General features: G+C 39.3%; 1 protein-coding gene across 1 annotated transcript in view; it reads right to left on the bottom strand.

Moving 5' to 3' along the window:
• CUBN (cubilin) overlaps positions 1-13,063 on the bottom strand; it is a 149,698-nt gene that overhangs the window by 124,329 nt on the left and 12,306 nt on the right. Inside the window, exons 12-19 of the mRNA XM_074897979.1 lie at positions 11,302-11,488; positions 9,466-9,584; positions 7,906-8,140; positions 6,417-6,598; positions 5,501-5,663; positions 5,124-5,314; positions 1,048-1,204; positions 243-421 (exon numbers count right to left, since the gene is read on the bottom strand). Coding sequence (XP_074754080.1) covers positions 243-421; positions 1,048-1,204; positions 5,124-5,314; positions 5,501-5,663; positions 6,417-6,598; positions 7,906-8,140; positions 9,466-9,584; positions 11,302-11,488 — 1,413 coding nt within the window. The remainder of the gene's footprint in view (positions 1-242; positions 422-1,047; positions 1,205-5,123; positions 5,315-5,500; positions 5,664-6,416; positions 6,599-7,905; positions 8,141-9,465; positions 9,585-11,301; positions 11,489-13,063) is intronic.

Raw genomic sequence — 13,063 nt, 5'->3', positions numbered from 1 at the left:
GCTGAGATCTTACACCCTCAACACTAAGCAGCACATAAACCTCCAAAACTAGATCTGTCTATTTAAGACACCTGATACTCATCTCTGACTATCAAAATGGTCATATCATCTTTGGAGAATGAAGAAAAGGTTTGGGATCCCATTATGAACCTGGAAAAGCTTTGGTAGAGATGAGTATAAGAAGAAACATACACATAAGCAACTATCTATGATTCATAGTGTATATGTGTATTATTCTTTACCTCAATGTAGTCTGAGTCACAAGTAGTTGTATTTTTAATATCAAAGTCGATAAAGTTAAGAATCACCACTTCACTAGCCAGCTGGGAGATGATCCACTCACAGGTCTTCGGGTAAGGAGACATCCTGGGGTAGTAAGGTGAATGAATTGCACCTTCTCCAGACAAGAAGCCTCCACAGGCTGCCAAGAAACACCAAGAATCAGTACTTGTAATGAGTGGTTTTCAAGGAATGAATGAATAATGTGATCTATCAAATATCACTATGAAATTAGAAGAAGAAAAACACCCATAAAAACCTGTCTTTTTACAGCATCTACTACAGATCATCCAAGTGGTATTAAGAATATATTTAAAAGAACATAGCATAAGCAAATTATAGCATAAACATGTATATACAGGAGACCAATCTAATGGTGCCATAAAAACTAATGGATTTAACTCATTTGTTTCACAGACAGATTTGTTGGTGATTAAGAACTAAAAGATAGGAAAAATGAAAGCAAAAAGATTTAGGCAGAATTATAGCTATATCACCTTTTGTATTTTAGCAGTAAGTGATTTTTCATTAATAGAAGCAATGAAGGGTGTGTTTCCAAGCATGCGAGGAGTGCCTACAACAGACCTACTGCAGACATCATCTTAGCACTTCTAAAAGTAGCAATAAATAAATAAATTGGCTCTATTTTTACTTTTATTTCTCTTGAAGTTTGTCTTAAACCCATTATAAAGATAATATAGCACAGAAATGACTGAAGGTGTCCAAATTAGAGATGAGTTCACTGTGCAAGTCACCAGTTCCTCTTACCAACTTGATAAATGGCCCTGAAGCTAGCCCTTTGCACAGAAGCATCAGACTTGAACCTGATCCAGAGACTGTTGCTGGTAGAAGTGATTGGAGACATGATGGCACTATGACAGAATTTGCTAATAAGGGGAGACATCTCACTGTCACCATCTCGAACCTAGTAATCGAAAAGAAAAAAAGAAAAATGTCAGATCATAAAAGCATTGGGATCTGATATCCAGATAAAATTATAACCTCACAAGAGCTGCTAAATAACAAAAGGAGTAACTATTTTAATTATAAATAAAAGGGGCAGAGTCATCACAGGAATTGGCACAAGCACATGATATATGAAAGCTCAAAGGAAGGACTGGATGATCAGCACAGAAGACACACACACATGCTATTGTCACAGGAAATTAGGATGAAACAGAACTTCTTAGCTTTAGTAAAATTTGGGCCTGTGCTTCCAAAGGTGACATCTTTAGTATGAAAGAGACAAGTAAGGAGCTCACCACTGATAGCTATGAAATTTTTGCCAACACTAGAATCTGCTGGGGACAAAAGGGTGTATTTGTGATTTTCTTGCTCTGGCCATAAAGCTTCTAGTGATTTTTCAGTGGCATTTCTCCAGAAAAAGCACATGTCTCACCATACCCATACATCAATGCAGCCAGACAGATCACTAACAGGAGATGCAACTCTGAGCCCCTAAAGCAGTAAAGAAGTATACTGATGTCTTTCCATTACTTTATCTGAAGGGTTCAATGAATGATAATGAAGCTTATGAAGGACTCACTTTCAGCTTTTACCTTCTGCATTGCAGCTCTACTGACCTCAAACAATTTGCTAGTCAAAGAAGAAATGTATCTTATGTGTTCTCCCCAAAGTTGATTATAAATCCTGATTATCGATGAGACTAGAAAGGAAAGAAGTATTTGCACTTCTGAACTTCAGGCTCTGAACCCACAATCTGTGGGCAAGAATAGGTGCATCCAAGGGACCAGAGAGAGCACTGGTATAGCCAACAACCTCTGAAGTCCCTCTGAGGTGCCCAAGAGGGCAGCCAACAAGCTGAAGTCCAAAAAACAGTTCCCCTGCTATTTGCCCAGACAAAAAAAGAGAAATTTTTCTCCCAAAGATTCTCCTAAAAAGAAAACAGCTCTTTTCTGCTGTAGAAGTGGTGATGGCTCATGTAGCTGGAGCTGCTTTTAAATGCACTTATATGCTGTCAACCCCCAAAAATCATTCCACTGAAATCATTGGCAAAGCCAGGGGCATCCAGCTCTCAGCACCTCTTCTGTCCTCCTCAGCTGTATTCCTCCATGGACTGGGAGAGAAGGCAGGGGACCCTTGTTGGTGCCCTGATGAGCAGGCAGTGGCTGGCCTGCTTGCCCAGCTTTGGCAATCTCCAGCTGATGAGATGGCTTTTTGACTAATGGATATTTTAAATTTCCCTGGGACTTGAGTTTAAGGTGACAGAATAATTCTTGATTTACAGCAGAGCAACTGAGACCAGAATTCATGCCGGAATATTTAGAAAATCTTTGGACAACAGTGAAAGTTTCCAGAAGTATAGTTCACAGGAGTTTACATTTTTTCTTGAGCTGATTCTCCTTACATTTTTGATTTATAAATGAGTAGTGATAAAAATAACAGGTTCTCTAAACCATATGAGTAACGTCTCCTATTGCCAGTTAGAAGGATGGCAAGGAGAAGGAGCTGCCTTGGTTAACACCTGATGTCTGCAGCACCATGTCACAGTCTTTCTTAAGAAGTTTTATTGCCTCTAGTTTCTTATTACAGATTCCTGGTCTCAAGCTGTTTCTTCCTCAGTGAGAGACTAAACATCCCCCCCTGAGCAAGAGCCTATGATCTGGCCCCTGTGGAAACTCTGCAGGTTTCCTCATATCGCTAGGGATAGGAATAATCTGAGCCTTTTCAAAGTGACAAAACAATTGTTAGAGAGTGACTTTTCAAGTAACTTAAACACCCAAAAGCTATCTCCCTAGTTGAACTTCATTATAAAACCCAGTGAGACAGTATTTTAGAAAGTGTATGTGGAAAATCAGGCCTTGATAAAAGAGCACAATGCTTTAGTCGCACCGACTGTCCCAGTCAGAAAATGTCGGTCCTGTTTCTCTGCTCTGGGCTGAGTCACTGAGCGAGAGGTCAGAAAGGAGGACAGAAACACAGGGAAACTGAATGGCTTGTGACTGATCAGCAAACAGCGAGGTAAATGCCTTGCTGAACTAATACAAACTGATCGTGTTCAACAGAAATGGTTTTGTTTCTCTGCTGCTGTGAATTTAGCTGCTGTTCTGCCAGCAATTAGGCAAGAGGAGTACCAGGCCAAACAAACAAAAGCTGTCTGTTTTCATTAAACACACTTCCCCTCTCATTTCAGAAATTAATTACACTTCATTCCAACTAAAGTCTCTGAATTAGAGGAGGAGGGAAGGGAACGATGTCAGCACAATAACATCTTTAAAAAACAGATTAACTGCACGGAGTTCACAGAGGCCTATTCCTTGCTTGGTCAAGAAGAGATTAAACACAAATCCAAACCTGCGCTGCCACTTAACTGCATAGCTGACAGCGCAGGACCCAGCTCTGTGCAGGGACCGCAGGGCTTGCTCCTACCTGCTTTGCCCATGGCAGCACCTTTGCTAATCAACTGGGTGTCTGTGCCCAGTTTTACTTCTGTTTACCTCTATGTGGTACAGCCACGCTTTTGTACAGACTGCAGTACCCTGCAGCCATTCCATGTAGAATGAGATATTTATGACTGCACGGAGACATACAGGTGGGGTACGACAGCAGACACCTTGGGACATGGCGAGTCGGGGTGCAGCACAGAGGAGAACAGGGACAGGGTGACAGAAGGGGCATAGGCCACCGACATCAAGAACTTGTCAGGCCCTGAGGGCACCACCAGGACTCACTGGCCCAGCCCTGCCTCTGCTGGGACCCCTGCACACCGCCTATGGCCCGAGACCCCATGTCAGTCCCCCAGGGCCATGAGTCCCCTCCCTGGTGACAATGCAGCAGGGCCGATCTCCAGCTCCCCACAGCCCTGCCTTGCCCAGCCATGAGCTCTGCTGAGCCAGGCTCAGCCGCATGCCCATGGCCTGGCCTGGCCTTGTCCATCCCCATCCCCAGGGAGGTGCCCAATGCTGGGGCTGCCCTGCTCCCTGGCCAGGGCAGTGGGACAGGCCCTGGCTGTGAGGCCCTGCTCTGCCTCTCCGGGGAGCCCCCATGGCCCCCGGGAGCCCCTGGCCTGCAAGTACCATGCCAAACCTCACCCACGATCAAAGAACTGCAGACCTGGAGCTGGACAAAACTGGGTTTAGGGATAACAAAGAAAATTAAGAAATGGTACCTAGCATAGTTAAAAGGCACCCTATAGTAGTAAATTCAGATGCAACATGAAGCTGCAGACCAGCAAAGAGAGAACTAGGTGCGAAAGCAAACAGAAAAATCACCTCAAGTGGATTTTAGTTGGTATCAACATCAATATTGTATTATTATTACATTTTCCATATAGAAACTCTCTGACCGCACTATTATTTTTTCTATAGTAATTAAATTGAGACTAATAACAATTCTTGGGTTAGGCTTGTAAGATTCCAGTTATGCTAACAATAAACTCCTGGTTTTACATATGTATATATGCACATAAGTATGTGTATGTATATATAAATATATATATGGTGTGCTCCTTTTTTGTGCCAAAACAAGATTTTTCTATATAACACCATGACTCCAGAAAATGCTGCATAGAGGTTATGGTATTATTTCTATTTTTCTTGCTTTTGACGTGCATTTACCAAAAGTCCAAACTCCACCTTAATCACGTAGTCAATTAAGAATTAGTGTTAAACTGGACATATTTTCTTGTTCTCTTATCTTTGCTTCATTCCAAATGTACAGTTCTGCTCTTTTAGCCACTGTGACTTTTGGACCCTAATAAATTGGTATACTTAGTCCTTTGATTAACAACTATTTCTGCAGTGGCCTTGAGACAGAAATTATGTGGCATGGTTTTGTACACACATGTAATCAACCTTTCATATCAACTGCTTAAGAGAAATCACCTCTATATAATTCGACGAACAGCCAGTGTGACTTGTGAGCTCCATATGGGTGAAGTTGAGGTATATTTTTTCATCCTCCGGCTGCCTGATAACATAGATACATTGTCGGTTGTTGATATAAGGGTTAGGCCAGAAAGGGGACATGATAACCCCTTCACTATCTGTATAATTTCCTCCACAACTTGGATCTGCTGTATTAAGAAAAAAATACATTAGTTGAGATACTCACAAGTATGGTAACTCAGTTTAGGCTGCCTCTGTACAATGGCTGCAAATCAAGGAGGTTTCTGTATTATTAAATAGCGTTAATTATGTCCATTCATATGCTATATCTCGGGAATGACAAAGACCAACCTTTAATGCTGAATTTTACTTACCAGGAGATGTTGTATAGAGGATGTGGAAGCCTTTATCAGTAACTAAGTCATCAGAGTGAAAGTGAATCCATGCATACGGACCAGTGGTTTGGAGTGGGGGTGGAGATCCAGTGCTACAGTATTTACCAAGGAAAGGATCTTGTGGAATAAGACCATCTCGAATCTAGACAGAATGATAGAACAGCATTTAGGACTATTAGATGAGTGCCAACTATGAACAACACTCTTTAAGTTACCTTGGGGGCGCCCGGAGATGTTGCAGATGGTGGGTGAAAGTAAAGCTCGTAGGAAGTTTACTCCAAACACACAGGAACAAAGAAACAGACTCTCAAAATTTTTGTGAAACAGAAAGAAAGTATCAGGAGATCTACTGTTGAACTGTTTTCCTGAAATCATGTTCTGCGTTGCACAATTTTGGAGAACATGCTATTCCAAACCATTTTTCATTTCCATTTTGGGTATTGGTGAGTTCTATAACCATTACTTTGCACTTGAGAAAAAACCTTAAACTCACACATCAAGTCATGGACTGTACTGTAATATGAATCTATTACACTTAGATCCCTTTCCTTAATAGTTTTTCTTGGGCTGATTAATTCTGTGTGGGTTGACATTTGACAAGGCATTTGGAGACTGGAAGAAAGTGAAAGCTTCCCACCAGGTATTTGGCCTGAATCCCATCCTCTTTACTTGCAAGACTTCCACTGACTTCAGTGGAGCAGAATCTCATCCTCTCTCTGATATACTGCCTGTATCTGACTGGGCATTGATGACTGAAATAAGTAAGTATAAATAAGCATTTCAAGCCAAGATTTAATTTTCAAATAGTCCCCTTCTGTATGTACAAGTTTTGAAATACCTTGTTTTGCAATAACATAGCCATAAAATGGTGTCATAATCCACAATTAAACTTTACCTCTAAATGGTCATAACTGCAATTTTCATGGTGTTCTAGGCTTAGTGTGCCAAAAGCAAATGTGATGAGGAGGCCAGGACTGGTTGAGATGGTCCAGAAACAGTCTCTGTTTACAGGATAGTTACCAGGGTATCCTGGAGAGCTTATCGAGCCGTAAGTACCTGTCAGCTCACCACCACATTCTAACAGAAAAGAAACATGTAAGAACAGAGTCTTTAACACTATATATCAGGTCAGAAGATGAATTCTCCTGTAGTGTCAAAACTAGATACTACTTTGGGATACAGAATACATTCAAAAACAAAGAGCAAGCCAAGCAAACCAACAAGTTACTTCTTCCTTTAAATATTGCATTTAATTCTGCAATTCAATTATAAAAGCAGAACTCCAAATATTTCCTGATTTGCACAGTAAAAGATTCTTTCCCAGTTATAATGCAAATATCTTTAGGAGAATGATCAGAAGCACTGTGTTTTGGCTTGGATTTACAAAATTAATCTGAATTTCTATACTGTGTAACTAGTTTCCATGCACAAAAATTTCATTTTTTTAAGAAGTGTGAATTACAGGGAAGGTTTTATATACCTGTAATAAAAAACCCAATCCGTCTCAGAATAACTGTTAGGAGTGGTAGGGTTAACTTGTGTGTTATACCTAAGAAACAGCTAGTTTAGTCATATCTATACCCCTCTCCCTATTTGCTTTTTTTTTTCCCCAAAAAAAGATGTTTTCACTTTTCAGTATCTATATTCTATTCATCAGCTAGTAATTATCTATTTAATAATGTCAATTAAAAAAAAATCACATTAAAAGTATTTCAATAAATGTTTCTGGAAATAAAGAAACCATTTGCCCCCTAAATTTTCTATACTTTTTATACTTCATGGTTCTTTCAAGACACAACCCAATGCACCATTTTATTTCTAGACAATACACAGAACACTGAAGTGAGCCTGACATTGCACAACATGCTTTGGGGTTTATCTATAGCAATGCATTGCCAGGCCTCCTGGAAGAATCACACACACTTGGCATTACCAAGAATTCAGGAAGAAATGTGCAACAAATCATACCAAAAAGCTTGCAGATAAATTAAAATCAAATTCCCAACAATCTATCATGCTTGGAAAGCATGGTTCAATCTTCTTTAGCCTCTTGCAAGTTGTCAGTGCCAAAAGAGGGTAACTTGCCTCCTCAAAGTTCTAGATACTTCTGTGAGAAAAGAGAGCTAATCAGAAGAACAGCATCTCTTTGGGGGATTCCTTACAGGACATATAAAGGAGCCTTAAAAACCAGCAGAAGGTTATTCATGCAAAGACCCAGAGTTGGAGTTTAAATATTTTTAAATTACACGTCTACATTTTAGCCTCACTCCCTAGTAAAATACTGTCCTACTGCTCCTAATGTTTCCTAATCAGAGGAAATAAGTCATTCATTTTGCTTCAGAGCCATGAAGATGCTAAATTATTTGACATTTCATCAAACTTACCAGGATCCCGAGATTCCCACTGAACAGTAAAACCTCCAGTTGTAGTGGTATGGTTTGAGTAGAACCAAAAATACAGAGAGTTGTGGGAACTGAAAAGCTCTGCAGGAGGTGAGGAGCCACAGTATTTTCCCAGCATGTGCACTGATGCTGAAGGCCCATCATGGATTTGAAGGAAGTCAGCGTTACACTCATTACTTGCTTCCAGTTGGAAGAATGGGAAAATAATACGCAGAATCTAACAGAAAGTAACAAAACAAGAAATCTCTTTTTCTTCCATCTGATGAGACAGATGTTTATGCAGTAACTCTGTATAGAGCAGATACATGTGTTCATGCGACTGTGAGAATCTATGAGCTTTGGAGCCATTATGTCATTTCCTGAAAAGTTCCAGGATGGAAGCAGCTATTACAGAATCTTAAGGGTCAAAAGGAAAGAGAAAAGATAGATAGGAAAGAATTTGGACAGGGAACTTGTCTAGAAAGAGCATTATTTCTATAAACTAGTAACTGAGATAATTTGCCCGTGTCTGTATTTATGTATGTGAAATATGTATATGCATACATTTTAAGACCCGTGGAAGACTCAAAATACAGCATAAAATACTTTATTCCAGGTTTCCCATGGCAGTTTTCTCATCAGATAATTAACATTTCTCATCCTTGCGGTGGTTGAAAGTATTGTCATGGGAGTTAAAAAAATGAAATTATCTTTTTTGCCCATATAAAATCAGGTCTCAGAAGCCCACTCTAGATACTATAGTAACAGCTATAGAGCTTCATGTATATTCAGATGCCTCACTGATGTGCCTTAATATAGTTCTGCTGAAGGCAGTAGTGGTTCTCAGGCTTAAAGCTGAGGATATGCCACATATATATAATGCTGTATAAACCACCGGCAACCACTTGGTTATAAAAATAGTTAATTCATTCCATGAAATGTGAAAATTAGATCAAATACTTAAATTCCAAATAAGAAGTCCCATGCTAAAGCGTGAAGTAACATATTTAGTAGTTGTTATTTATAGCACAAGTGGAATTGTTAGTCGCAGATCAGAATCAGGACATACATTTGAGTGCAACATTTAAAAAAACCTAATCCTTAAAAAAAAAAATCACATGCTATTACACAAAGCCATTGACAATATGAATTCAACGTTCTGCTTTTCTGGTGCTCAGAAATCACAAACGTGAAATTGTTCGGGGGCCATGTAGCTCACAAACCAACCGTGGAGCCCATCAGAGCAGAGCTTTTCTCGTGCAGCTATTCACAGATCACATGCTAAAGCAAGTAAAACAGGCATCTTCTCTAGCTGGTGGTAGGTGAATAAATTCTATCCCTCAGCTGCATAGTAAAAACCTTGAAAAAGTAGCCCAGGCAAATTCTTAGGCTAAGGAGCCTGAAGGCTTGTAAGGTTCCAAAACTTACTCTTTTTGAAAAACTATTTGTTCTGAGGGGATTGGGTCACTACATTGGAATATGTGGCATGAAGATGGTCACATTTGTTCTGATGCTGAAGGGTCCTGCAGAGTGAGGGTTTCTTTAACCTGAAATCTATTTTACCTTGTTGGGATTAGTTTGAATAACCCAAGCACAGCTGACACCTCTGTTGTACCACTGGCTGTTTGGGTTGTTAGGGTAACTGAAAGTCCCCCTGGAGCCTGAGAGATATCCTCCACAAACTGCAGAAAGAGAGAGAAAATGAAATAGATTGATTTGTACTATCACTATACAGACTTAAAACCTAAATTTCTTGCATAGCTTCCTAAACATTTAAAACAAGGGTGAAAGGTACTTCTCTGAAAGACTCTTCAGGATTCCTTCTACAGTGCATCACAAAAAATAAGCAAAATTACTCCCTGAGAGAAAAGTAGTTCCTGGAAAAAGAAAAAAGATTTTCAGCTGGAGTATGTGGACAGTGCCAAGAGATGTTGATTCTGTCTCAGGAAAATGTCCATCAACTAGTTAGTTTTCAGAAGGCTGCCTCCAGAATGAATCTTTAGACTTTTCACCTACAGGAGATGACATTTTGAAGATAGCACAATATAAAATTGCCTTTCTCAGTAGTGGTGCATCATAGAAATTATCCTTCGATTTTTTATTGTCCCATTTATTATTTTTGGTCAGATTTCTGTGCCTGATAATACCTCTCCTGATATACTGTGGTCTCTTCTCTTACTGAGCCGTTCAATGAATGGGAGCTGTGAACTGGGAATCCCAAACACCTACAGAAGAATATGCCCATAAAGCACCCAAAATACAGTGCACCTATAGCTACAGTGTGCAACAAAAGCAGCTGTAGTTTAACATCAAACTGATGCTAAAAAAATATTCTGTTCTCAACAAACTGAAATTATTTTGTTTCAAGGAGTAGTAAAAAGAATACAATTTTGTTTGAAGTGTCCATCTAAATAAAACATCTCACCATTTGTCAAGTAGATTCAGAATTACCATGTCATAAAATGTATTATTTTTCCCTTGATTAAGAACTAAACCAAAAGTTGATGGATAAATACTGGTTTTCTATCCCTTCTATTATGAATGGTTAAAATTAATTTTTTTTACAAGTTTATTATTAACACATTACTGGTTAGATATTTAAGGAAAATGGGAAAGAGTCTGAAGTAGCTCTAAAACAGAGCAGATTTCACAGGGGCTCAGTGAAAGTTTTACATTCTGTATTCTGTGAAAAGTTAATCTGCTTTCTTCACAGCAACCTGCAATAAATACGAGACATCTGACAGATGGTTGCCACAGGACGCTCACTGGAATGCTATCCTGACCTTGTTTAATTAAAATTAATGGAAAAAAAAAATCCCAAACAAACAGAAAAAGTGATATTAAGAAGAAATGTTAAAGGCGGAACCTTGCAGTTACTCTAAAACTCCGAGTCCCCCATTTTCATGGATAACATTTCTTTCATTAAATTTCTGTTTGAAAACCTTTTCTGGCTTTTCATCTTGACTAAAAATGTCAGGACCTCTCAGCTTCATGACAAATGAAAGAGTACGCACAAAAGAGAAACATTAATATATTCTCTTGTAAATCCGTTCTCCTTATATAAAATAATCTCCTTATATCCTCTTTCTGAACCAGCTTACCAGAACACTTTCTCAGGAACAGAGATCTGATTTTAGGATGTCTGCCACCTAGTCAAGGCCAGTGAGTCTGCAGATCAACTTCACTGTTATGCTCCTGCTAAACAAAGCAGCTATAAACAAAACTCATGGAAAACTGACTTCCAGGGATTTTGGATTGGGACCTGTAATCCACCAAGAAGAGGGCTGGGTTTCTTCCATCATAACTTGGTTCTTTCCCACATATTAATTATATACACCAAGGATATACTCGCCGAAGCCTGGTGCCCCATCTCTCCTGGGGCAGAGGTCCTGTCCGTACCTTGCTGGGCAGTCTGGCATTGTGGTCCTGTCCAGGCACTGGTGCACTCACAGGAGTAGCTGTTGACCCCATCAGTGCAGCTCCCCCCATTCTGGCATGGATTGCTAATGCATTCATCAATGTTCTCCGTGCAATTAGGGCCTGTCCAGCCTGCATTACACAGGCAGAAATATCCAGAGATCGTTGCCTACAGGTATAAGCAAATGCGATAAACTTAGTGAGCATGGGTCACCTAAAGGAATCAATGTATCTGGCAGAAAGACTGATATTTACACTTATTTTATGTGGAGATATCACAGCAAAGAAATAAAACCTTCGGAATTTAATGACCTTGATGGTCACTGGTGAATACCAAAATAAATCTAAAGCCTGATTATATTATATATCTCTTTGCTTTTTCTATTAAGTTATTTCTTTGCAGGGCTCTTTCAAATTACTTTTTAGAAAGTCAGAACCTGTACTCATTTATCCATTCAGGAAACTGCTTGGCTTTAAAATGATCACCCTAGAAACAAGTCAAACATATTATCTAAACCTTATAAATAGCAAATCAAGATAACAGTGGTTTATAAATCATTTCTCTCAAGGCTGTTCTCTGGGAAGTCTGCATTGCAGTTATGTGGGCTGTTAACTTTCATTTTCACCCCAAGAGATGCTAAATGGGAACAATTTCATTGCCTTCTCTGCATTATTCCTTATATTGCTTTTCCATTTCTTTTGTCGCAACCTTTACTACTTCTCCTTATAATCAAGTCTTTCCATATCTCTATTTTAATTTTATATGCCCTCTTTCCTTGTATTTCTTGTTTTATAGACATGATTTTTGCAGGTAAAGCAGAACATGGTATTCCAAGGTACGTGCTAATAATCCTATCTTTGGTGACAGACAATCACTGTGCTATAGTCTCTATTTCCTTTTGCATTCTCTGTTCATGTTCTCTGGGTCCTGAAGAGAGATTTTCAGTATGATGGAAAAGGATTTTGCTGTGTCTTTAGGGCTCCAAATGCTTCTTTTGGAAGTAGAAATGCAGATCTTTTCTGATCTGCATTTCCTGATATTTAATTAACATTACATTTCATCTGTCATTACACTGGCCAAATACAGCTCTGCTGTTCTGCTGTTTTATTAGATGCTTTTATAGTCCCAAGTATCTGACTGTGTTATTATCTTTATGTAGTAGTTGTAGACATATTTGCCTATGGTTGTATGTTATTTAGGGGAAAATGTCATATCTTTTAATAGATTGACTAAAATAAATAGTTTCTAAATAGTCAGAAAAAGTAGATTAAGTCTGGGCACAAAAGGCCCCTGACTGAAAAGACAACAGGTACCTACAGAAGAGAGAGCAAGGAATGCTGGTAAGGGGTTGAGTGGAGGTGAGGGGATCATCTCCTTTAACACAGAAAATGGGAAAAGGGAAAGGTAACATATCATAGAAATATTTACATTGGAAAAGACCCTTAAGTGCATCAAATCCAACTGTTAACCTAACACTATCAAGTCCATATTTTATTTCCCCCCTGCCTCCCAGGATCATCAAAAGGAGGATATCCACAGACCAATGTGGACAAATGGGATCAGTTTCTACTGAAACAACAGATTTATGACTTCTGAACATTTCTCCAAAATCATCACCATAAATATCCTCCACAACAGAATTATCAAAACTCCAGGTCTGCAGCATGGACTTCCCTAAGCACAGCACACCTCACTGAGGAAGCCAAAAGGCCTTCACAGGGTCCATATGCACAAACTAAATGG

Source organism: Athene noctua, chromosome 2 (genome assembly GCF_965140245.1).
Source record: "Athene noctua chromosome 2, bAthNoc1.hap1.1, whole genome shotgun sequence".
In the NCBI taxonomy this organism is placed as follows: domain Eukaryota; kingdom Metazoa; phylum Chordata; class Aves; order Strigiformes; family Strigidae; genus Athene; species Athene noctua.
This window is presented reverse-complemented; position numbering and strand designations above follow the sequence as displayed.